The 27,072-nt window shown below is 47.9% G+C and overlaps 1 protein-coding gene across 7 annotated transcripts in view; it reads right to left on the bottom strand.

Annotated features, from left to right (window-relative positions):
- LOC144179475 (rho guanine nucleotide exchange factor 11-like) overlaps window positions 1-27,072 on the bottom strand; it is a 207,175-nt gene that overhangs the window by 174,220 nt on the left and 5,883 nt on the right. For 4 of the 7 annotated variants that reach the window (XM_077707844.1, XM_077707846.1, XM_077707845.1 and 1 more), the window contains exons 2-4: window positions 17,349-17,499; window positions 9,690-9,791; window positions 1,981-2,060 (exon numbers count right to left, since the gene is read on the bottom strand). In XM_077707844.1, the coding sequence (XP_077563970.1) occupies window positions 1,981-2,060; window positions 9,690-9,791; window positions 17,349-17,419 (253 nt within the window). In that variant the 5' untranslated portion in view covers window positions 17,420-17,499. The remainder of the gene's footprint in view (window positions 1-1,980; window positions 2,061-9,689; window positions 9,792-17,348; window positions 17,500-27,072) is intronic. The other 3 variants (XM_077707847.1, XM_077707849.1, XM_077707850.1) reach the window with 3 other exon arrangements.

Genomic DNA, 27,072 nt, shown 5'->3' with positions numbered 1-27,072 from the left:
TGAACGCACCCTTATTGTAACTACTTTACCCCTGAGTTTTGTCTGGTTAGCGCTCTTTCTGGTAAAATGAATCCATGCCAAATTGCCTATTTTCCCGTTCTGCAATTCCACTTACTTTATTTAGTGATGCTAAAGTCACCTGGAAGCTGTTTTCCAGTAAGGTTTGCACTCAGTGTGCTTTGTTTGCTCAAAAACGTCATCCGCTAAGTGCAACTGACCACTGTAGAAGCTTTTCTCACAAACAACAAATTCCGAGCATGCCTTAAGCGTCGGTCCTGGCAATTTCCTTCCATTTGCAGGTAACTTAGGCAGGTACTGAAGAGAGACGTTCAACAAACCTGATACAAATACATCACCCAAGGTAAAAACAGGGCACAAGCATAACAGAGGCCCAGACAGAAAGTAATTAGCAGCCAGCGCAAGGCGCTTTAAATATAATATTTTATTCACCGCACCAGTGTTAGAGGAACTGCGGAAACCACACACAACACACGACCTCAGAGGTGACAGACAGACAGTATGCGGTTGACAAGGTGTAATTACTGCTGCGAAGAAATTCATGTGTGACAGGGCCAATTTGAAATAATGGCCTTTCTTTTTTTTTTTCACACCTAACCTAATATTTCACAACCTAACTGGAACAGCAGTCACAAATGAGCATCAACATGCTGGCTTCAGAAAGCAAGGAAGTAAACCCATAGCAACCACGAGTGGCGTTACAGCCGATCAAAGCTTACAGTATGAATTGGCAAAAAAGCACATCACCAGTTTCACAATGCAGCTTTAAGTTTCACTGTGAAACTAGTTCTTGCATGGGGGGTTCTCAATCATCTGTCCTGGCCTCACCATGGTCAGCCCAAGTATTTGTTTCTCACGTAGCAAGGACAGTTCTTGCTATACCTGCAAAATATTTATGGTCAGTCCCCATCACTTGGCTAGAAATCCCGCCCTCGAGCTGAAGTGAACACTTATTGAGAGACCCCGAAGCTAGAGTTGCCGCACACTATGGCAGCCTCAGAGGCGAAGAGCCTCACCAGTGAAGCTGCTCAATACGGCACAAGTCTGCCCCAAGAGCCCCTTGAAGCTGGTGCCGTGCACCTGGCAACAAGCACAAAGTAAGCTCGGGCTACCACCGTCGGGCCATTCCTGGCAATTTGTTGGCTTCCTGATCCCCAAAGAAAAAAAGCATCGCAGTGAACTTGTCTGGCAGGCCCACGATCGTGTTCAATTTCTGTGGCTCGTCTGCAAGCATCAGTCAATCTGGCTCCCCTGAAGGCACTCGTTCTTTCTTGACCACCTGGGGTGCGGGGAAATGCACACCCTCGTTATCACCGCAAGCGACTCCGTAGATTGTTGTCTTGTTTTGTTTCCACCTCAATAAGCCACACGCCGCCCACGCCAGGCAGGTGCAGACTGGAAACCTGTTTTTGGCACAAAGCAAGCTAGGGCAAGTTTCACTTCATAAATGGTGCGGTGCGTGTTTTCATCCAGCAGCCGGGAAACTGCTATACTAGCTGCACTGGCCAGAATTACCCTATGGCAGCACATAGACCGTCTGTTGAGATTTCAGCCCTTGTGAATGTTTCCTGGTCATCTCCACAAAATGTCCCACTAGGCCGTACCAAACAGCAGAGGTTCAGCTCTCTGCTGGAATTTTAATTTCCAGGGTCCAGTACTCCCCCACCTGAATGATTCAAAGCTACACTTGCGCTGTGAGGCATGATCAATTTTGACCCCCTGCGGACCCCCACCGTGCCTCGAAATCTCGACACAAGCACGCGTTCGCTTTTCGCCTCCCTCAGGGATCCTTGGGCTCAGCTCAATCTAGTTCTCCCTTTCCCCTCTCGTACGCATCGAGCCTTGCCTGCTCCAGCTTTCAACGACAGCCTGTGCCGAGCAGGTCCCGCTGCCTTGGCTGCTGGAAGCACAGGCAAGCGCGAAACAGTGCCTGTCAGCAGGAGAAGAAGAGGCCTGGCTCACCCTGTGTGTCGTAGCCGTCGGCCGTGTGGGGCGCCTCTTCCCGCTTGGGCAGGGCGTCCCCCTTGCTGAAGCTGCCCAGCCTGCAGGGACACAGCCAAGGAGACAGGGAGACTTGAAACTAGCAAGCGGCTCCAACATTTGCAGCACAGGTTTAGCTTCACATTTGGGGCACACTCTTATCCTCCAATGGCCATGCACAATGCAGTAGCATTCAGGTGTGCTTAATACGCACCCCGCCACATGCACTGCACAGCTGACACCTCCATTTCGTTCGCCACAAAGCCCCTCATGCAAGTGCGGGTTTTGAATCGGCCAGTCCTGCAATGCCAATCAACGTTCCCAGACAGCCGAGAGGCATTGTGGCTGGCTGATAACACGTGTGCAGCTGCCACTGTATTCTCACCAAAGCGGCACATGAACTTCCAGCATTTTAGCGTGAAAAGTGCTTTGCTTGCCCTACAACCCCAAGTGGCAGGAACATAGCAATCACAGCAAACAAACACATGCGACACACAGTTGTAATGAAGTCTCATGTGCCCACAAAGACATGCTAAGTTTCAGTTTAGCAGCTTTAAGCCCAATTCTCGGCAACACACCTATGTATCTTCCTTAAATGCTCGTGTTGCTCGAAAAAATGGCCCTCAAAGTTTTTCACTTGCTTTTTTTTTTTTTCCAGAATAGCAAGCTTCAAAATTCTCTGGCTGCCTGTCCTGGTTCAGCCTAGCTTGTAGGTTGGCCGAACCAGCTCTATACAGCCAATATACACTCAATATACAGCTCTAAATTTCACCTAAATTAGTGAAGGTTACTCTGGCGCCTCAAAACCCGCCCCTGTGGACTGAGCTGAGTTGGGAAGAACCCTCACTTCAGCACACTACGCTCCAACAGGTACCCTTCAGTGGTGTGCCACTGTTTCAAGGACAGAGAGCACCCAGACACGGAATGGCCCACTCAGCAGCACCACAGAGCCTTGGCCACAAGTGCCAGAAAAGCATCGTGCACACAAAGGCTGCACACTTCGTTATCCCCACAAAAGCTCTTGCGACCTGAAACGAATCAAAGGGGCGAGCAATTTTTTGTGCCTCCCATTCCTGGATAAGCGCACCTTCTGATCACAAACCCTGTGCACAGCAGGGCAGCGCTACACAATAGTACGGCAGGAGACGACACTTGAACCACGACGGGCAAAGATAAGCGAGGGTCCCCCCTTGCACCGCACCTGGACGCTACACGCCCGCCGGCCACGGAGGCAAAGACACAAAGACAACCGTCAAAAGCAACCCGATAGCCGCTATCAGTGCTTGGCCTGTTGCATTTTCACGGCTGTACTTCCTCGTTCGGCGCAACCCCACGATTGCACGCAGTGTCCCAGCAAATGCTTCCTCACTTAGCGGAGCGCCTCCTGGCACCAACCTGGTGCTGCAGCGAGGTCCCGCCGAGCCCACAACCACTGCTGCGCCGTCCGCTAGAATAGGGCCCATGCTGTTTCACTACTTTCGCACATGTCCTTCTTAGTTTACCTCCCCAGTTGTCGAGGCACGCCCCTCGCAAGCCCTACTAAGCCGGCTTCCTCAGACCACTCTGGTTGCCGTGCCCATGAACAAGTGCACGAGGAAAAGCCTCCACGCTCCCTACACGTCTCAGAACTGACACAGGGCTGCTGCCTTCCAAGACAAACTCTTCTTCCCGGCAAAAGAGAGATGCGGCACTCCCTGTTTCTACATTAAAGCCACCGGTGGTTATGAAGACCAATTACAACTTCATTCAATTTGAAAGGACTAGCCTTCGGGAACTCACTCAGCTAAAGTCGAAACGCGACGAACAATTCTCAATAAGCAAAAGTGCAATGAGTGCCGAGAACCTTTCAAATTCCATGCTACAGCGACAGCAGTGATGCAACACCAGCCAGCACTAAAAGCACGGCTCCCACTGCATCAACTACGCATTAGCATTCCCGTTCCATGATCGTGCAGAACCAGACGCCCCAGTCATGTTTTTTGGTGGCGGTCGGCAGGCACCAATTGCACAAACCACAGTCTGTGACAGCGTAGACAAATCCCTGAGCAGTCTTCCGAATCGATCGCACTTGTGTTCAATGCATTTTCACAGCACTGCATGTAGCACACACCAAGTGAGAGAAAACAAGCAGCCCCAGCAAGCAGACACGCCCAGAGAAGTGGTGAGAAACGTGCATGACACCAGCGGGGCACAAAGGCAGCAAAAAATTAGACTAAGCCAAGCCGTGCAGTCACACATTTTAATTGCGACGAAACAAACGCCCCCCCCCCTACAAGTCAGAAATCATCCCATGCCATAATCGCCCATTTCATGTTCAACAAAATAGAGTGAATGGCAAACGGTGCTTTTTCTGTTTACGCATTGTCGAAAGTTCTTAAGCTCACCTCAGCTCACCCACCCAAGTTCGTCACTATTAGTGCAGCCACTCGTGATTTTGCTCCACACCGAAAAGCGTGCAACCCAATGCTCCAAGAGGTAAGCTTCTGCCCCTCATTATGCAACTGCGACAGGGCTGCACAAGCAGCAAGCACAGACCCTGAACACTGCAGGTCACAGTGCCAGTCCCCGTTACTAAAACGTCATCTTGGGTGCCAATTTCCTTTCGGCACTACACAGTCCCCATTTTGCTTTGTTACAAGCACTTTTTCAAACATCGTTTTTTTTTTATTTTTACTCTTTCTAGCACTGTTGTATTTTTTTAAAGATAACCACAACCAAAAGCGCCATATGGATTACCAACTTCCAGCGCATCTATGCGAGCGGAATCAATGTTACAGCGCTTTGTTCTGTGCCTTTGTCTCACTGCGCCTTGTTTTGTTCAGCAAAGGTTCCCTGTCAATGGCGCAGTGCGAAGGATTCGCGTAGGTTCGTGCCACACACGAGTGCATGGGGCCGCACTGTGCCCCGTCCTGGGTGAATGCCAGCCGTGCAGTGAAGCAGGCTTGGGGTGAAGACGACCATGCAGCAGCCACAGCACACTGGGAGCGTGACACAAGACTCCCCCTGGCCTTCGTCTAGAGCCAGTCGTTCCACTCTGCGCTTGCAGTGTGGAGCAGATGAACGTCTTTGTGATTCGCAGAGGTGTGGGCGGAAAATACAGCAGTACCATCGAGGTAAGTAACAGAGGCAGGTTTTCCACTTTAGGACACGCATAACGGTGTCCGTCATTTGCTCAGACATAGCCGGTGCATCGCAGATACTGAAAAGCATGAAGACACACTCGTACCAGGCATCCCATGTTACAGAGGCCGCCTTTGCGCAATCGATGTCTGCCATAGGCACCTGGCCTTAACCACATCTTAAATCAAGCGAGCAAAACAACTCAGGTCCAGAGCATCGTCGATCCTTGGGCGAGCATAAACACCACTGAGTGCAACTTTGTTGAGTCCACAGCACTTTGTTGAGTCAACGCAGAAGCAAATGGATCCATCTTTCTTCGTGAAAAGAACAACCACTGATGCCCGCGGGCCGTTCAAAAGCCAAATGGCCCAGCACTGAAGCACTTCTCTGCAACTGTCGATAACACAGCCCTCGGCGAGTGACACCCAATAAGCCTGTCGTTGCCCGAGAGGAGGCCTGGCAGTCACATGAAGCGCAGTGGGAAAAGTCGGCTTTGTTGAGGAAAACTGATGGGTCTGCTGCCGGACTAAGAGCACTGACCAACTTTGGAAGGATGGCTGGAATTGTCAGCGACAAGGAGGATGTCCCTCTTGCCAATACTTCCCAGGCACTCGCCTCGAAGCACTGCAGCAGAAGACGGCGAGCGGTTGCGAGGAGGTGTGGCGCTGAGCCTGTGCTGCATTTGGAGAATTGGGAACAGGATCAGAAAGTGATCAGAAAGACTGAACATCACCGTGGAAACGGATGCAAGGACAGCCGAACCGGCTTTCAGCAGCGATGTCTTCGGCAACGATGAGTTGACGAGAAACAGGCAGGTCGCTGGACATGGTGTCTCACACAGGGCTCAAGCTGGGTGTCAGCATAATTGATGACGGCGAGGTGGTTCAACAGAAAGTCCCAACCAAGAACCCAATCAAGGGAGCACGACACGAGCCCGATGAGTGCAATGAGGCAGGCGATTTGTGGGATTTTGACTCAAGCAGTGCACAGCAAGAGGCCGAATTGGTTCCCCACTTGCCATGGGAAGAGCAAGGTTGAAGACCAGCAAGGCTGTTTCACTCAAACAGGCACTATGAGGGCAAGCACAGGGGTGCTTTGACAGTGACATCAGTGACGTTGCCACGTGGGAAGCGACCAGGGCTCGCAGGGCACAGTTCTTGCCTCGGGAACTGTGGCGACAAGTCTGCCTCTTGGGTTAGATCAGCACGACAGCACATGGGCAACGAGGTGGCCTGCCAGCAGGTAGCGAGTTCGCGGGCAAGAAGGCGCACTGCTCATCATATGCAGGGGCTGCAGCAACCTTCAGGCGGGGAAGGTGTGTTGCTTCATGTTGCCTCACAGAAAACACTGCAGTAGCAGCAGAGGATGAGGCGAGGACGGATCCAGCGCCAACTTACAACAAATGGTTCACTGCAGGACCAGCGCACATAAACACATCTGGCCCACGAGATGAGAGGAGGGAAGGAAAACAAAAAATGAAAGGCAAAACCCACCACAAACAGCCTACACCAAGAAATCAAGCTCTAGTTTTGATAAAGTCACTGACAGCCTACTGACACATTGGTTGCCAGAGCGTGCTATCTCAGCAGCTTCTTCAATCTCTCTCATCAAGCCAAGAGCGATAACCCAAAATGGTCTTTTTGTTGCACAGAGGATAACATGGGTTTTCTGATACACATTTTCTACAGTGGCCAACCAGCTGGCCATCAGTGGCAACGCTACTTTCGGGAAACCCACGTCATCCTCTGTATCCCTCTGGCCCAATAGCAGAAACTGGGGAAGTGGCTGAGATAGCACGCTCCATTGATCAATGTGTCAGTAGGTGGCCAGTAGGTGGCTCTATCAAAGCTAGAGCTTCATTTCTTGGTGTACGCTGTTCGTGTTGGTTTCCATCTTTTGCTTTTCATCTATCCTGTTGGTGTTTTTCTGTCCTCCTCTCCTCTTGTGGGCCAGATGTGTTCGTATGCTCTGGTCCTGCAATAAACCATTCGTTGAAAGTAATAGCATGTCCCGTCCTTGCTTCATCCTCTGTTGTTTTTCTCTGCAGCGACCATTGGCGCCACCAACCATACCAACTTGCTGACACACTACCCTAGGCGCCTGTATCTACGCTATCCATGCGACAATAAAAGCAGTGGGCAGATCCCCACGGTAGTTATCGTTCCGCGATCACGGTGGCATGGCTCCCTGCATGAATGCCCGCATGAACGCCTGCATGAATGCGACCACTTCTCTGTAGGTCAGAGGCAGGAACCGAGGGTCGGAGCGAGAAGGGAGGCCACAGCCGACGAGAAATCTCCCCACGAATAAAGTCGCGTATGCGGGAGAGCAGGGAAGTCTCGTCTGAGCCGCCAGGGGCCCATCCCGAGAGCCTGCAGGCGCTGTTTGTCAGGGCTTGGGCCCCCCCTGTTGGATTCGCTCAGCCTTACACGGCTGGACGACCGAAGGTCTCTCTGAGACTCGTCCTGGAGGCCGACGACCAGGCACCGTGGTTCGGCCATTAGCAGCATCCATGCGGGCGAGTCATCCCGTTTGTTGTTGTTGGTGCTTGCAAAATTTTTCACGATGCTGGAGCATCTCTGGGATGATGGCACCGCCGTCAGCAAACCCAGCGAAGGTTCCCCCCCTGCCTCACTGTGCGACAGATTCAGATTCATCAATGAGCTGTGCCTGGTAGCACGTCCTGCCCTGCCTCACAGAGGATGGCCTAGTGCCCTGGCATCATGACCACCAGTGACGGGCCAGCAGCCCCAACCATTACACGGAGCGTTCCAAGCACGGCCAAAGACAGAGATTTGAAAGCTACAAGGGAAACAGAGTGCTGTGTCAGTAACAGTGAGTGCACACTGTTTGAAAAAGAATTACAAAAAGCACAGAAATTTTAAACATGCAATCATTTCTTTCTCCCCTTTGACATGCACACAACAGCGAGCAAATGCCAAGTTTAGTGCGCTTTAAAATAAGTGCCTCGGCCTTTGTGACCAGAACACACCAAGCAAGTGCCCAGGTATCAGGGATAATTTCTCCCTAAAACAGAGAGCAGTGTTTCAATCACTCTGGGAACTAGAGACCTTCACAACAGAGACAGCACTTACTAAGGACAAAAAATACCTGCTCCCACCTTCTTGGGGTTAATGTACATTTGCACACACTTTGAGCCACTACTGAAGGAGCCAAAAAACTTTGCTGGTCCCAGCTAGCTTCATATAATTACAGGAAATAGTGCTAGTGCTAAAATGTTCCCTCTATAAAAGAAAGATGTCAAGGGTTCTTGGAAAAGTTCCATCCAGAACACCACCCACAGAAACGCGGCAAAGTCGCCTTAGAATAATGCCGCGAACCACGCATTAAGTTTCTTTATCTTTTGTTTTTACCGCCCAGAAGCACCGGGCTGTGTTATCCGTGAGCGAAGTGAAGCGCGTGTTCCATTCTTCATTTTCTATGCCACAGGTCCCATCTCTTACCTCGACGGTTCAGCACAGATCTGATTTGAAAGCAATGAGAGCTCCCTAGAGTCTTGGAACTGACAGTGATAGCTAGCGAGCAACTTGTAGTTTCCCAGGCATAGTGGGCACTGATGCCGACTGTCGCGGTCGCTGACAAGTGCGTGTGCAAAAACAGACATGCTTGCTGCAAATCTGTCCTCGGTATGCCATGCGGCCACTGTATAAACGACACTCGAGGGTGTCCCCTACTGTGTGGCACCAGCTACGATTGCAAGAAAGGTGCAGGCAGAACTCGTGTCTGGTGACCGTCTTCAAATGTGAAGTGTTCTTCAGCCAGGGAGAATTACTGGCCGTTGCCTCACGGGCATCCAAGGCTCCCTGAATCGTTACAGGAAAGAAATCCGGAGCTGCTGCGGGCAGTGCAAGTACGCTTCGCATTACTGCTAACGTATGCCCCACCGCCTCCATAAGCAAGTTGCTCACAGGTGGAGGCCAGGTCCCCTCCTAGCCGACCGCCCAACGGCCGCAAAGCAAGGGCCAAAGAATGCTGAGCTCAGCCGGCCTGAGCCGTTGCAACGAGTGTTCCCCGCTCCCAACAACAGGGCTTCCAGTGGAATCAAAGGTACGCAGAGCCTGTCGGTCAAAATGCCGTATCTTCCTTGCAGCGTCCGTGCAGCAAACAGGCGCATTTCAAGGGAGTACCTGCTTGCGGTGCTTGGTTTACGGCTCCCCAGCTTAGGTGCAAAATTACTGCCATTTAAACATCCTCCTTCACGCTGCTTCAAACCATCGGCAGCACATACTGGACCTTGGCCCTTGAAGCATGCCTTAACGAAGGAACTGCATCCACGTAAAGCAGCTTGAAGAATGTAGGCAACCACTATAGCTCTGGGCTTCCATCCGGCTGCTCCAGCTTCAAACCCCCCCCCCCCCCCCCCCCCCCCCTTCTCCGTTTGTCCTGCGCAGAATAACAACACCCCAGCTATGAAGACACTGCAGTCCTGACAGGCTGGGGGCCCCTTGCTTGGTGGTTTGCACTGTGTTCCCAAGACCGAGGGGAAGAGTGTGGCGGGAGAGAGAAGCAGAGAGAGAGAGAAAGAGAGAGAGAGGAGCGAGAGTGCTTACCGCAGCCCGATCGTGTGGGCGGGGCGTCCGCCTACCGATTTGTTTTGGGTGCGCGTACGCATGCTCGACGTGTGCCTTCGTGCTGCCGACCTCGTCTGGCACCTAGGCAAGACACACACACAAGCGCATGGGCCGTCACTCGACGACGTCCAGGACAACAGGCGCACTGGGCCGAGAAACGGGCAAGGTTACGGGGGTGGTTACACTGGGGTAGAGGAGGGGGGGGGGGAGAGAGAGAGAGAGAGGAAAGAAGAACACAAGAACAGTGTCTCAAAGGACTGCGCCCTCCACGGCCCCTCTGCGAAGCACACAAAAGGCCCCTTTCTGCCCACACACTCCATTATGCGACCCCATCAAGCTCGTAGGGCTGCACAGAGACTCAACACACAGCACCAAGAGCCCTGCCGCTAGACCCGGCATCCCCCTTGTGTAGAGTGGCAGGCCCAGACTGACCACTGAGAAAACGTTTCAACGAGGCACTGCACAAAGAAAAACCAGTCAGGCGCTGCATCGGATGTCTTGCTGCTCCCGTTAAGCAAGAAACCGTAGGCCCGCTTCCACAGCTGAGGAACCTTGCATCTCTCTCTATTCTCTACGGATCATTACCACTCAAACACGCACTGAACATTTCATAATTTCCCATTTTCGTGTCATGCGACTTACTGCACCCATCTCTTTAGTTTTTTTTTTCTCTGGAATTTCAGATGTTGTGTAACGGCAACAACCATCACATGCCTTTACACTTAAGCTGTTTGGCACGGCACACTACAGCTTGTAAAATAAAGCTCAACCACAACCCTAATAGTCGGCCCTTAATTGTCCCTTAAAACCCAGTTAAACAATAATGAGGCCCCGAAGCCCTCTGAGATGTGTTAAGGCAGATAAAAGATCTGGGCCAAGCATCATAGCTGTACCCACAGCAGTGCCCTCTGAAAAGAGAATCCTTATTTTTCTGCACTGTTAAGGTTCCAACCGTGCACTGCACAAGAATGACTGCAGCTGGAACCAGCCAACCTGCTTCCCTTTCAGTGGCCGTCCCTTCTCCCACACACCAGGCACACCTGATTAGGACCGCGGGAAAGCAAAACTTCTACACAAGGCACAAGGTAATTGGTTCTACTGGTGAATGATGGCTTCGGGGTTGAGCGCAACTACTTTTCAATAGCGAGCTGCGGCTGAAGCGGGTAGCTACAAGCAAGGTATCAGAGCACCATCCCTCACAGTGGCAAAAGAATACATTCAGGCCCATCACGTGGCACAAGTTTCACTTCATACAACCCCAAACGCTGCTGAGATGTGCAGGTTTAAGAGCGCTGCATCTTAACAGTTGGCACAGTTATGTCGGCCCATATTTATGGGTAAATATGGAGCCTCTCTCATGCCACGCTTTATCTCCTCCGCCTACCTGTGAACTGTGTGTGTCTGTGCTCACAATGCATCAGCTGTTATTTTTCGCAGCTTTTAGGGGAGCACTGCACAGCACCAGGACTGCAGACCTCTGCTTGAAATGCAGTAGTCTCTGCTCGCACAGCACAACGTCAGAAAAGATGCGTGCAACGTGGCCCTTCTCCTCCTTCAGCACTCACTGCGATCATCATCCTTTTCATGGGGCAAAGAAAAATAATAACCACGCACCCCCAAAGTGCTGCACAAGTACAGTGAACTAGAATACTTGGCTAGTGGAAAAAGCGGCCGCCTCCAAGTCAGGCACTTAGTGTCAACCCCACGAGGCGGCGCTCGCGTGCCCCACCCGAGCGCTTTTTCGCCTAGGAAAGCAGTGGGCAGGCGCGCGTCGGGCAGTCTCCGAGGAGCTACAGTTCTTTTTTCGTGTCAAAATAGTAGAGAATGCTGTTAATGTACCAAAGTTTTTATGAGAAAGGTACCTACGTTGTGTATTTACTGTTTGCTCCTTTTTTCATCACATTTGGCCAACCCAGCAGACCGCGCACGCTGTTCTCAATCTAGGCTACCGTGCGGATACTTTTATCTTCGTTGTTTGGTGCTTTTTCTATCGTGTTTTGTCAGCTGAGGAATGAACGGGGTGCTTAAGGCTTTCTGCTTTTTTTCTTCACTTTTTTTTACTGATTTTTCTATCAAGTTCTGCATTCCCAGCAAACAGCGTCGTGCGTGCGCAAACATTTACGTTGTTTTTTTTCCAAATTGTACCCACGAAGCACACATGACAGATGTCTTAAAACTTCAGTCCAGTCAACGGAAAGCGTGCAAATACAGGATTCGCGACCACAATTCTCAGAAAAGCACCAAGCCACTGCGCGATTTTACTGCGCGATCATTTTAAAACTGCATACTGTTTCGCACACTCTGCACCGATAAACATAAAATAATTACACCTTATTTACATTTAATTATTTACATCCACGTTACAAACAATTCAAACAAATAACCAAGAACATTTAAACAAAGTGTAGTTCCTGCTAGGCTCCTTTTACAATTTCCCAAACGAAGATCATGTGCAGTGGCAAGCTGGTGTTGTTTTCCTACGAGGATCATGTGCACCGACTCAACAGTGGGGAGATAATGTCATTGTGTCATCTATTTATTGTTCGCTTTCCATACTGTAAATAATTACCACATGTGTGCACTCACCCACGCATGTACAACGAACGTGTGGAGCGCTCAACTACAGCACACTATAGGAACATGAAGGGACAAGCAAAACCGAAACCACATGTGTGTCGAAATAGAAGCGAAATAGAAGTGCAAAACAGAAATAGCGAAGTGCGAAATAGAAGCTTGGTGCACTTGAAGCAAGAACAGGTACGAATCAGTACCGCACGAAAGCGTCAACTCGCCGGAGCGCGCGAGCAACGCCAAACGAGTCCCGGTAATGCGCGCAAACGCAGCGCGTGTGAGAAAACACACAAAACAACAGAGAGCGGAAGCAAATAAATAACGCAACCCGCAGCGTTCATTTTCAATTTTCAGTGTAAATTCATCCCTGGTGCGGCGAATGCGCGTTGCAATAGCTTTGCGAATGCTGTTACTAAGGTAGCAAGGTTCTTATGAGAAAGGTACAGCTATGCCGTGCGCATATATGTACTATTTGTTCGTTTTTTCAACCCATTTGGCCAACCATGCAGGCCGCGTGTGTCGTGCTTTAGTGATCGAGGCTAGCGTGTGGATACTGTTTCTTCATTGTTTGCTAATGTTTCTGTCACATTTTGTCAGCCGCGGAAACAGCATGGTGCGTTAGGCAGGCCAACTTACGCACATTTCCGGTTTTTTTTTTATTTTATCACGCTACAGCACTGCACAAGCCACAATTCCTAGCCCGGCCCGAACCCGACAAATTTTTAAATATAAGCCCGAGCCCCGCACGTACCCGACAAAATTTAATTAAATGAACCTGAGCCCGTCGGACTGTTCTGAAATATCAGCCCGTGTTCGTAAGACTATAAACGTGAGTCCGAAGAAATTTCACCTTTTCAACCTGAAAACGTAACCATTAGAGCGAGTATATTGGACTTACAATTTTTAAAGTTGGACCGAGCTTAAGAAACGTCAAAACTGACGTGGAACCCCTCAACAGCAGCATAGTGGCAAGGTGCGCCGCGCCGCCTCGGGATCTCCTTGGGCGGGGCACACCAGCGCCACGCGCGGCGGTTAACATGTACGGCTTCAAGGGCGCTATGGGGAGAAGGCGGCGCTTTTTCCACTACCCAAGTATTCCAGTTCACTATAGCACAAGAATACAGCGAGCCCCTTCTATAGCATAGCTGCCCGGCCTGTAAAAGCATCTGCAGCAAAGCAAGATAGAAGCAAGAGGGAACAATTTTGCAAACTGCTTCTAAGAAGGTACTCCCACCAAAACCGACTGGTGAATAGAACTGGTGAATAGAACTGGTGAACTACGTCTTTCAAAATTCAAAGCAATGCCACCCACCCCACCTCTGCAGAGAACCAATAGAAATCTTTCTTTTTTTATCATAATAGAGTTTGAGAATTTTTGACAAAGTACTTGTACTACGAAAAGCCTCCCATTTCGTTCGTGTTGCATTCTTGCAGCAATCCTCTGCATTCTCTCTTCTCTCGTATTCCGCTGTCACAGTGGCACAAATGGAATTAGCATATTAGCCTCGTAACTTTCGAAACCCAAGAAGTGAACATTGCCCGCTATTTTGAGAATTTATGCGAAAAGAAGATACGACATTTTGACAACGGTCTTTCAGGGATCGATGCTTCCTTTTTATTAAACGGAAAATGATAATCGGCTGCCACAACTGCTTTTGAGAAACGAAAGAACTGCAGCACAGGTAGCAGTTACCAACGGCACAAGAAAGAAGGAAAAAAAACCATACCGCCTCCACCGGCATTTTTAGGCAAGCTGAAGCCATGTTCCCCACAGTTTGGTCATAGGTAGCAACATCAGCAAGATTTCACAAAGGCTCAAATGGCCCACTAGCTTCATCCGAACACTGTTTCAGCAACCTCTCAAACATGAACCGCCTGCAAAACTCAACTCAAAACACAAGTTGGAGAGAAGCTCTGTTATTTTCAAACAAGTCTACTGCACCATTCTCAATCTAGAGCCCTGCTTTGTGACATCTTACAGTGAAGCTGCTGGTCGGAATTTCTGTGCCATTTGTCACAAGAATACACTTTGTTGCAAGCACAAATTTCTTGGAAAAGTTCTGTAGCTTTCACTCCAATGTAGATATTACAGAAAAAAACAGCAAAACTGATCCCTACAGCAACTTCAAAAATAAATCTTTCGGAAATGTTCGCTGTATACCCCACCGCTTGCAAAGGGAACTGGGTCCCATCAGGGCGGCTGCGACCAGCTTTCGGGCCTTCTCCCTCGTTGCTGTTGCAAATGAAATGACACTGAATTCCCATCAGCTTCTCTTCAACACACAGGCTTCTCCTCCAGGAGGAGTCAGAAAATGGCTGTGCTATGAACAAAAACTATTACCACTGGCCTCTGAGGTCAATAATCACTACTTGGATCTTCGTCATAACTACTTGGTTCACCGTGCAGTTGCGAACATTACAGTATTTCCATCTGCCGTAAATAATTGGAATTCTACGATACAGAAACTGGTTGTAACTAGTGTTTTATCGGAAGACTGAATTTGAGTACAGAAATGACTACCAACTGCAGTCATCACGGAACGAATAAATAGCAGAAAGCCACTGCTGCTAAGCCATCCCAGTCCCATCACACAGTGGCCGTGAAATGGCCGGCCCAAAGTGCAGGATAGAACTGTGGCCCTGACGCGTTTCACTGGGTCAGTTCATCCAGAAGAATCATGAGCCAGAAACAACCGAGTTTTGTTTCTTGCACTTGTTAAGACCGCACCAGTCATTACTCTTGGAAACCGAGTATTGTCAAGCTGTCACTCCTCTACAACACCACTTTCCCCAATATTTGGGAAGCTTCACCCTCCCATCATTTCAGCGGAGATCAATACGAGAATGACTTTTATGACACAGCCACCGTTTGTAAACAAAATACTTATGCTGATGGCAAGGGTGAAGCCCGAAAGAACCCATTCCCGTTTGACCCCTTCCCGTTTGAACCCATTCCCGAAACGTCCTTCCCGCTTGACCTGTCCCGTGTGCGCCCGTTCCCGACACGACCTTCCCGTTTGGGCGCTTCCTGTTTCAGCCCGTTCCCAAAACGCCCTTCCCGTTACAACCCGCTCCCAAAGCGCCCTTCTCATTTGAACCCGCACCGTTGCAACCCATTTGAATTTCTGAAAATATGCATTACCGTCTTCGAAACTGTTCCCCAAAATGTGCTTACAAGCAACGGGTCATGCACTAAAAACTTGTATGCACCAAATTTTACGGAATCGACCGATATGTCCGGCCGATAAAAGTTTCCGAATGCCTTAAGCCGATCCTGCCCTCTTGACACAAAATTTGTAGCGGCGAAAGTGTACTATAAAGATACCCAATATCTTGAGGAATGCACGCATTGGATTTTTCTGCAGTTGGTGTTCGTACGTGCGGCTGAAATTTATTTATCAGCCGCTCTTATGCTCTTTGTTTGGAGCGTAGCTTTGTCTTCGGGTTCAAGAGATCTATAGATGAAAAATGTACGTAGGAGAGACTTTAAAAAAGGCAAGAACATGTGCAGAAATCTGAGAATTGGCTACAAATGCTTTTCCTACGTGAATAATGGGCAGACATTTTTATTTATTTACTGATACTTTACGGCCTGGTTGGGCTCATGCAGGAGTGAACATAAAAACACATCAGTATTGGTTGGCGTAGTTTAAAAACGCCCCACACAACTAAGTAAAAGACATAAATATGTAATAGACACAAAGGGGTCCGAGCAAGGATATTCATTCGTAATGTATTCCAATTTTAAAATACGATGATTCAACCAGAACACATATTTACCATACGTGGGGAAAATTCTTCTAACAATACCGAGTTCACTGTTCATTCAGTTAACTTATTCCAGTAAGAAATTGCACGAGGAAACAAAGAGAACTTTCGAATAGTAACTCAGCTGATTGGCTGCCTAATAGTCTTACTATGATGTCTTCTCGCTGAAGGTCTGAAAGGCCCTTGGAGGCAGTATTCCCGCGACAATTTTAAGTTTCTGTAGTAAAGAAAATTTAGGCTAGTGACGACCCTGCGCTGCTTAAGTTTTTGAGGGTTTGCCCTATTATGCAAATTGAGTACGCTAGAGTGACGGGAATAAACAGAATCATTAAAACGCTAAGCTAAGGTTATAATTTTCGCCGATTCTCATGAGTGCGATTTTTCATAGCCAGATGTGGCATATGTATCCAGATACATGGGGTTGCTTTATTTTTATACATCTTTTTATCCTTTATAGTTTTCATCTGTTTCTTTTCGACATTGATGTACACTTGCGCTATTATAACGATTAAATGTGTTAGTCCACCAAATACGATTTCTTTCAAAGTGAGAGTGTTTTTGCGATTTTTTATTTGTGCTTCCGCGGCGCTTTTCTGGGCTTTTTGATTTTATTATTTTTTGGCTTGTTAATTTAAGACTTGTTTGTTAATTTAAAAGATTTGTTTATTAATTTGTTAATTGTTCATTTGTTCGTTAGGCTTTGTTAATTTAAGAGTTTTTTTGTTAATTGGTATAACAAATTGTAACCAAATATCGTCGTCACTAGATTCAAAAAGTGAAGCCCAGGTTTGAAAAGCAGTCAAGGACTCTGGATGTACTGAGCATGCTATCGCAACGGCTGTGAACAAACGGAAATAAATGAAAAACAATATGAAAATGTTTTTTATAACGTTTCATAAACTGGGTATGTTATTCCTGGAACGGGCTTAATAGGAAAATACGAAACGGGAAGGTTCTTTCGCCCCGGGTTGAAATGGGAAGGAACAAACGGGAAGGTTGAAATGGGAACGGGTTCAAACAGGAACGGGCCAATTGGGAAAGGGCGAAACGGGAAGGTCGTTTTGCGCCGGGTTGAAACGGGACGGAACAAGCGGGAAGGGTGAAATGGGAATGGGTTATAACGGGAACCTCCCGATGGCAATTGTGTGCCGGAAGCAGGGTTTGAACTGGCCTGCAACACAGTACACAACAAAGCGTTCGTGTTGTGCACTTTTTCTGCGCCACTTACACTGGGTTTCACGAGAGACTGACCGGGGCGGGCGAGTGCGTGTACGGGTAGTCCCAGAGAGGGTGTGTTACCTGAGCCTGTCCATTGCAACTGGCGCCATAGGGCCTGCGTCAAGCACTCCCAGATATGTTCCCGTGTTCATGTTCCATCCCCGTGTTCACCTGCGCCAGACCTGTGGGGCCCGGTTACTTCTGCTGCCAGCACAAGAGGTTAGCTTCCAAGCTGCAGACAGACACACGCACACAGAAGACATGCCATTGTAGCATTTTGTGAGGCCCCTGCTTTCTGATACAGAGTTAACCCTTTCAGACACTGTGCACAGCTGTGTGCACCTCAATCCTGCGTTTTTGTTCCAAAATGAAATACCAAAACAGCTTTTTTACTAGTTTAGAAAAATTTTGTATCATTTGTCTAACAATGAAAACTTTAGGGCCACCTGGCAGCTAGTAAGAATACTACTACCGTAAATAAACAAAATGACGACGCACGCGACGGCTTCAGCGGCTGATCTTTTTCAACTCTTTCTCCTCGATTTGTCAAGACCTGCGGCCCTAAAAAATATCAAAACAATGCATATCACACAAGTATATGCGTATGTGGAAATATTCAGCGCTACCTGACGCTCCTGACCTCTGTGACGCTACGTACACAATTCTGTACATGACTGTAAAAAAAAATAGGATTGTGTTTGGGTCAGTAACCAGCCAGTTCATCTTATTTGGTGAGATACACAGCATAGAAACAAGACAAAACATTTTGTAGAGGGAAATAGCGAGCGGCGTCTGAAAGGGTTAGGAGCGAGCCACGCATGCGCTTAGCCATCTCTCTTCAATAGCACGGCAGACCAGCAGCCACTTGGACAAAGATCAGAACCTTTATATAGGTAGCCTAAACTTCAGAAGGACACTGTTAAATTTAAAATTTTCAGGTGACCATGTGGTGTGGCACTACAAATTGTTATTATTCGAGGTAACTTCTTCGTTGATATCACCCATTCCCTTAGCAGTCTCGCCAAGCCCTGGCGTCTCTAGAGGGCATACTAAACTGGCAACAAACTTCTGCAGGCACCAATTGACTGGCACGAGCTCGGACAGCACGACCAAAGACAAGGGACATTCAGCTGCTCCTCCACACGAGACCACACGTGGACGCCACAGCGGTGCATTAAAACCGTCCCCGACATTTCCCCGGTCAAGTCACGGGGCCCGCCGAAGCGAAACTAAGCCAGGCTGCAAGTGAGCGAGCGAGCAGCAGGCTGCAGCAGCACCTATGGACAGCAGCTAGAGCAAGCCACTAAACCAGGCCAACTGCAGATATTCACCAAATGGTCCACTGATGCGTCGCATTCTTATGTCGCTTGCCTAGGGCGAGAGTTCTTTACAGCCAAATATGGCAATGGGTAGTAAATGACGTAGGATTATTTTGTCCTTTTTCTTTTTCAGTTTCCTTTTGTTTCTTTTCACCAATGATGTAAATAGATACCATTATAGCCATGAACTACCTTCAAGATGGAAGGCGCACTGCAGAGTTGGTCTACTACACAATTTTTTTATATGTATTTCCGATGTCCCTTTTCTGTTTTTTTTATTGTTTGTTTAGGTTCAGTTTCGGGGGGAGATGTATGGGATGCATATTTTTGATTTTGGCAAATCATTTTTGTGAAAAATTTTTTTCTATTTTTCTTCTTGTTTTTTTTTTTTCAAAATTCTGTTCAACCACTTATCTCCATCTATGCTGTTTAATATGATTACAGGTGTTGCTTCCGCCAAATCTGCATTTTTTTCCGGAAATACCACTCGCCTTAGCCGCTGATACCATCTTAATTACCAGTAAAACGACGTATCAACAGGAGTTTGAACCTGTTAAATATATCATAATACGTGTCGTATATGGTATGTCTTTATTTAGAGCACGGAGAACATCTCCTACGCAATAGTGGTCAGTTGCATACAACGGTTGGGCCCCTTCCAGCTGATTAATGAAGCTCTTCCTTTTGCTTTGCCTGAGAAGTTCCCTGGCACGTGGTCTTCGACCCGCATCGCGTAGTCTGCACGGGAGTGCTCAGGGACAACGTGGTTCAACCCGTCTGGATGGAGAACCAATGCGACAAATGCACACAGCGTCTCCTCTGTGAAATCTTTCAAATAAAGTCCTCCCATAAAGGGGAATCCTATTAAGGATCAAATAGAAGTTGACATACAACTTATAAGAAATTATATAAATCATAGCATTCATTAAAACTATAACGTTTATTTTTATTTCACTTCTAACCATCCAAGTTAAAACCACATAAGCATTCATTCTCATTTATATTCGAATAATTGCACCCATTTTATCAGCTCCTAACGATACCTATTAATTTAGAAATAATTTTAAATGTCTAATAAGAAGATATTAAATGTAACATTGATAAACGGAAAATGAATTGCTATATTAAAATTTTCTGTATCTATTAGGATACCGGCAAATGGTAACATCAAAGTGTTATTCATACAAAAAAGCACCAACCACTTATTTAATGAAAAGTTTAAAAAGAAACTTGTTGAAATTTACAGTACACTATGGTACATTTATTTGCAATTAAAAAGTTTATTAAGGTTAGAAGTAATTTCACAGAATTCAGAATTGAGTTATTTGAGTAAAAATGTATTTTTATTTATATAGTTTGCTGAATTATAGTCCTATTGTAATATAATAATTACCCACATAGTGCTTATGATAACGATATACAGGGGGCTACATCCATAAATGGACGTCAAATTTTTTCCAACTGGCCGAAAACGTTGCCAGAGCCCAGGGGCTTCTGGACAACACCTAGGCACTCCAGTTGCCAACAGAATGAAGTTTTATTATCTCCTCTCTCTTACGAGTGAACTGCTGTCCATGAACACTCAAACTTGACATGAAGGTCGCACTTTGTGGTCTGCTTTGCTAGACACCAGGAACAACGGCGGTTCTGGCCTGCTTATTCAGAAAATAAATGATTTTCACCTATGGGAAAATGGTGGCCAATGTGGACGTGCGAGCTGATCTTGGAGCGACGGTGCCACCTGGGGCATGCAGAACAAAATGCGTGATGCGGGAAACAAATCTGGCTGAATATCAAAGACCTTTTTTCGTCCCTAGTTCACGACAACCACAAATAGCTGCATAACAGCTGATACGCGCCATAATAAAATATTCCCACAGTTCATCTGCTTTCACATTTTCTGCCGTCTGCTAGCTTTGCCAGGTCATCCCACGGCCCGGTTATCCAGGCAGACCCGCTCTGCAAAATCAGCTTTGCAATTTTTTCTTTGTCCTTGTTTGTCTGTTCTCGTTTTACTTGTGAAATTGTGTGAGTGTCTGTGACGTGCAGTGCTGTGATGAGAGCTCTTACTGCCACAGAAAAGGCAGCTTCGCACCACCGTGCGTGCATTTTGTTCAAGAAAGGGCGGCCCCCAAGCTACTTTTCTGGAAAGCGCTTCGCTGGCGGAATTCGTTGGAAGTGAACGGACACATAGAATGAGAAGTGCAGAACAAAAAAGGGTGTCAGCGTACGGCTCGTGCCGACCCACGCTTATCGTGCAGGCCTGCGAAGCTTATGTTCAGAACACCAGCGGCAACCACCAGTCATGCCTTGAAGGGGAAAGGTCTCGGGCCTTATAAACTGCCAGAGACTGGCGGATGGCGACGCAGCAGACCCTGGACGCCTGCAGTTCCGTGTCTTCAGCGACGAGGCAGCATTCCACTTGGATGGGCCAATGCATGCATTGTTGGTCGGTCAAGAACATTTTTTGACCGCAAGGGCAGTCGATTCCGGGAGGGGTGATGGGGCCGTTTTTTTTTTCCTTTTCCACGGCACTGTCACAGCCAAATCCTACCTCAAAGAGGATTCTTTGTCCAAGCGTGTGAAATACCACACGCAGAAAGAGGTCTTCATTTTTCAGCAGGACGGAGCACCAGCCCACTTTGCCGCTAAAAATCCGCCGTTGGCTTGACGCCAACTTTTCAAACCGGTGGATGGAGCGACGTTTGGCGTCGACGCTCTGTGCTCCGCACTCTCCCAACCTCACGCCCTGCGACAAATTTTTCGTGTGGGGACATGCGACGACTGCAGCGGCCGAGCAGCCAATCTTGAGACCCTCCCCAGATGGATTCAGGCAAACTTCACCGCCATCGATGACAAGATGAGGGAAGCTGTCTTTGACACCTGCGTTGATAGGCTGCAGAAGTGTACCAACACTGATGGCGGCAACTTTGAAAAATGAGGACCTAAGTATTTTCGAGATTTTTTTGTTTGTTTTGACATCGATGCCAACCGCTGGAATGACTAAAAGATTACGTTTCTTTTACTCGGACGACGGCATAAATATCACACCCCTCCCAAAAAAACGTCCTTGTTAGTAAAGACAAATGCTGTGTAGCACGAGCATTTGAGCTTGTTTGCCACCCAATGTCTTCTCTCTAATTCTTAATGCAGCAAAATTTAAAGAACGGCCAGTGTAACTGAAAATTAAAAATGGCACACTGATCAACACATTTTTGTACGATGTGAAAGCAGATGAGGAAACAAACCCAACGTTTATTGGCGACGATGAACCGTGGGAATGTTTTATTAAGACTGGTATCAGCTGTTATGCAACTATTTGCACCTATCGTAAACAACTAGGGACGGAAAAAGGTCTTTGATCTTCTGCCAAATTTGCTTCTGGCATCGCACGTTTCGCTCTGCATACCCTACGTGGCATCGTCATTTCAAGATCAGCTTGCACGTCCACATTTGCTGCCATTTTCCCATAGGTTACAATTGTCCTTATTTATTTTCTGAATAAAACAGGTAAGTACTGTCATTGTTCCCAGTATCAAACAAAATGAATCCCAAAATGCGACCTCGGTGTGAAGTTGGAACGCAAACAAAACAGCCCAGGAAAAAATTTTCATTTATCGATACAACACCCCGTGTAAATATATAATAGTTCCATGATAAATTCATAATTTATTTACATTATAAAATATTTCCAGGAAGTGCCACACTTTTTCTTCACGGTAATTATAAAAGGCCCTCGGGCCTCCCCATTTTCCTATGGCCCCTCAAAACAAATGTACGCCAACCAACGCATCCGTGCAAAGCAGTGAAGCCAAGAGTAGCAGAGTCGCTTCGTTTGACTTGGCCGCTGGATTTCCTCATTTCCCCCCTGTCCCCAGAATGCAACGGTGCTGACAACGAGGTCAGTCTCCCAACGCGGCTGCAACGGCACGCTTGACCAAGGGCAGGAAACACAGCCTCGCACTATGGCCAGTGTCACAGCCACCTGCGCAATGTCTTTCCACTGGGTGGTCGAATGTCTGCCTGCTTAGCACGGCCTGCTCGCACTAAAATGAGCACCCATCGGGTGAGCAAGAGCCGCATCTTGCACTCATTATTACCACTCTCCCATTTCCTGCAAGCATCGATTTTCAATTGAGCTAAGCATGCGTAGCGCTCACTTCTGACTAGAGTTTGAAGGGCTCTCACCAAGAGTGGCCGTTTATGCAAATGCGTCTCATTAACAATGAGGGCAGTGCTCTCTCGTTCCCACCTAAGCTTTATTTTCACAACGCTGCGCTGCTCGCTGGGCACAAGCACTTCACGAATAAAACACGCGTGCAGACTCTGATGGCCACCCCCAGCCCTGCATGAGCGCTCCAACACCGGTGTGCGGGGGGGCCAAGCGGGAGCCAGCTGCAGTCAAATGTTTCCTCATCCAAACTCGGCATGCACCAGTGGTGCACACTCCTCACATGGAAACAGCATACGGCCCCATCGTGCGCTCCTGCCGTGTCCTCCACTCGCCCCCCTGGCTGCACATGCAGGCACAACCACCGCACAACAAAGAGCGGGCATCATCTTGGCAAACAAGGCTGCTCCTGTCCCAACCACCGAATGGCATTTTTTTCTTCTCCCGATTGCGCAATAACGCTTCCATACCCGCAATGCCCAAATTAGTTTCCACGCACGAAAAACGTCGCATCCACAGAGGGCAACGTTTCCGGTGGTGGACGTTGCGAGTAAACAGTGGTGGATGGGTAAATTTGTGCATGATGTACGCTTTCCATTCAATGTTACAATTTCGTTCTCGGTATGCAGCAAGGTAAAAGTAACTGGACCGACACTCCCAAAGCTGTACGAACAAGGAACAGTTTGAAAAAGCCCGTGCACACTTGGTTCCCTGCAAAAAGTAGGCCACGATGCGGGCTGATCCCAAACTGCTCTAACGATTTCCTACCAGCAAACAGCTTGTGTCTACTAGTGCGTGTGCAAACTAGCAAGCAGGATTGAGTCGGTGCCTTTCTATGCGTGACATCGTTGTCTGTATACCCTGCTTTACCCCTGTCTGTATACCCTGTATACCCTGTATACCCTGTATACAAGAAGGTCTGCTGTATACTCAAATAAATAAATAAATAAATAAAAAGCTACGCAAATCTCGCTTCTGTTTTTTTAACTCCCAATGCCAACAATTTCTGCTTGGGTAGGTATTCCGTCAGACGTGTGACACCTCACTGCGTACCTCACCGTGTCTCATCAGTTTACAGCAATGCGACCTTCCACTTGAACATTGAGACTTCACTAGCTGCAGCACGGTATTGTCGCACAAAAGGCGAAACTCAAAGGCTGCAGTGAACGGCTGCCTTTATCAGCGAGCTAGCTGGCATTTCCCCATCTGTGGTCCCGTTCGGTTGCCGGGCATGGTTGCCCCCGCCCCCCTTCTTTCACTCCGGTTAGGGCTCCGAAAACACGAACTTTCATAGGCCGTTCGGCTATCCCGCAGGTTCCTTGTTAAGTGCAACGTCGTGCAGGTACCACTCTGTGTGCGGTACAGCATTTCCCTGTGGTGAGACGTTTAAGTGGCCTTCATGCCACAAGTGAGAACAGAGAGTAGCAGTAGCAAGAGCACCAATGCATGGCTGGCTGACCAATTGCACATGTGCTGGTAGCTGTTATTCAAACCAAAGGACTGCCTTGCAAGTCGACAAGAGAAGGAATTACAAGGTCTCCTTTGCTTTTACGGAAGGCAGAAAACCATACCTGCGCATACAGCTGCTCATTGGGGGACAACTGCCACTTTTTCCATTTCAATGCTGAGTAACGCCCAACGGCTGTGTCAGCATCTCTGGCCCTCAAGCCAGTGCGAGGCAATCGAGAAATGCACTCGAGTGAAAAGCCGGGCCACTTGATTTGTGCTTGCAAGACCAGGATGTAAGGACAACAAAGGCAGTGTCTGTGTACCTCATTTTCATCCTCTTTTCGTCCTGTACTTACCGCTGTGTCGTTCTTTTTTTTTCATACGCAATTTGAAAATATTTCATCCACTACTGAGACAACTGTTCAAAGGTGAACCATTATTATGGTCCCTTAAAAGGAGTTTGAAGCAAAACTTTATTTTCAGATTTTGATAACAGCTGTAACACTTCTAATCAGTGCATCAGTACTGGCAGCAACCTTGCCTCCACTGTCATTACCACGGGTCAGATTCCACGATTCCATGATACGCGTGTTGCTAGAGAATGTATGAGGGTCAGCGTGAGCGTGAAATCTATGAAGCGTACCTCATTGACAAGGCAGGCGGCGATTGTGTTAGTAAGCCCTCTGTTGAATTACTAGGTAAGGAAATCCGCCATCTGGATTCATAAAAAAAAAACTGTTCAGGATTGCCTTTCCTTGCCGCGCGCCTCTGGCCACGTCTTATATCGCTGCGCTGTATCAGCATTGCTAACATTTGGTCAATGCACGAGTATAGATCTTATGTTTTGGATGCACTTCTTTTTTATCGCGATTCCGTCCCGCCTTGGGTGTAATTCGCAAGCCGCGGAATAAACCAACCAGTTGCTAGTAAGCAGTGCCGTGTGTTGTCGTTTGTTGTCCAGTCTTTTTGCGCTGTTTTGAATTTCAGTTAGCTTTCAGCGTCTAGACCATGTAGCCCAGGCTACAAGTTGCATAACCCATCTACCAGCATTTTTTAAACAAAGAGTGCACTTCATAATATTGCTACCTTTCAGCAAGTTCTCAGCGCTGGCCGTAACAATGCACTTCCTATCTGTTTATCCGATGAGCAGCGCCTGTCGCAACAGAAGCTGTTTACAGTCACCCCGCACTGGCCAAAGTCAAAGTCTTACGCCTCAGGTGCCTCCCCACCAGAAGACTGCAGTGGCACGTATGAAGAGGCCTGACCAATTAGGCAGAGCATGCCGGTTAACTACATCAGGGCGCATCAAATAGGAGCAGAACAATTACAGTTCAGTGTCCCGTTTTGCGAGTGGTAAATATTATTGCCCTCCTAGCATTCTAGCCAGCAGCACAGCACACACCCTGTCACGAGCGCACACGGGCCCACCCTTTCAAAGACACATGGCACGAGCGACATTACCTCGTGCCTTCCGCTGCTTCGCCTCGATGCTCAACATCCTGCCGCCATCCCTATCCTGAACACTGTTCTGAGCTGCCCACATTTTCTTTTTCAAAGCAGCAGTGCCTCCGGTGGGGGAAAGCTGCCAAAAGCTGGGGCAGGCACCAGGAGCCCCTTTCCAGCACAGTGGCATTCCAGTGTCAAGTGGCTTTGCCTGCGCAACCTTTGCCGTACCACGTCATGCCCCGCCCCCAAAGAGCTTTGCTCATTCACTCGTCGGTCACGACATCCTTTTACAGTCGACTACAGTGTTAGGAGGCTGTGTTGGAAGCAAAACCGCTCTTGTGTATCCTTCCCAGAGCAAAGCTTAAAATTACCGGAATCTAAGTTCTGCATCTAGGGATATTTGACACCACAAAACAGGACATCACGTCTGGTGAGAACGCCCTGCAGCAGTCAATGCAAGGGGCCCCAAAATTGTGCACGACAATGTCGGCAGCAGATTAAGATTACAACAAGCTGAACATGCCTCAAGCCACCAACAGGCTCGCTCATTAAGCCTCCGAGCAAATTCAAAGCATAGATTGCTACTGGGTCATTCCATGCCAAACGTCCCAGCCGTAAAATCGACCATCCCGGATTTGTTCAATAAAAATTGTGGGTCATCCTCGCATGGCCCACAAGGCTCCCTCGAAGTGTCTTTGTCCAAAATTTTTTTTTTCTTTTTCTAGCCGCCCTTTTACCTCCAGGGTTTAAAGCAAACTTACGTCTGTGAAAAAATTCATAATAAAGTAACTCTTCTTTTGATGGCCACCATTTTCTGTGAACACCATGTTGAGGCCCTGGGCTGTTCTATGCCGCATTTTTAAAATAGTTTTGCTTTTCTTTGCTGTGAGTACGCCATTCAGAAAATACACGATGTCGAGCATTTTCAAACATTTTTAGCAAATAAGAGCACATTCGCTCAGCCAATGAGGCAAGTGTTTCTGTATTTCAGCATTGTGGAAAATTGGTAAAAACTATATTTACACTGAAAAAAGGTGAAATGTGCGAGAAAACGTTTGTCAAACTTGGAAAAATCTCCTTAATGGCCCATTTTCACCTTGAAATTGCGCATTGTTGTGCTCGTAGTACAAATATCAAATACAAGCCATTCACTAGCACACATGATCGCAGTTTATTCCAGAAAGTTTAATCAGAACAGTTTTTGTTTTAGCAGAGAAAAAAAATTTTCAATTTGCACAGCGACACTACTTCACCCCGTTGTTCCACAGAGTGTCTTCTCTGCATGGCATGCGCCTGCCTGCATAAAAGAGGCGCGAGCCAGTGGGGTCGCGCTACAAGAACACCTTTCCCGCAATGGTATTTCGTAGCGCCAGTACAGGAAAAAGGAATAATTCGCGTGTTGGGGAGAAAAGTACAACGT

Source organism: Haemaphysalis longicornis, unplaced genomic scaffold (genome assembly GCF_048455015.1).
Source record: "Haemaphysalis longicornis isolate Haplotype H1 unplaced genomic scaffold, Haemaphysalis longicornis Haplotype H1 scaffold_4, whole genome shotgun sequence".
Taxonomy (NCBI): domain Eukaryota; kingdom Metazoa; phylum Arthropoda; class Arachnida; order Ixodida; family Ixodidae; genus Haemaphysalis; species Haemaphysalis longicornis.
This window is presented reverse-complemented; position numbering and strand designations above follow the sequence as displayed.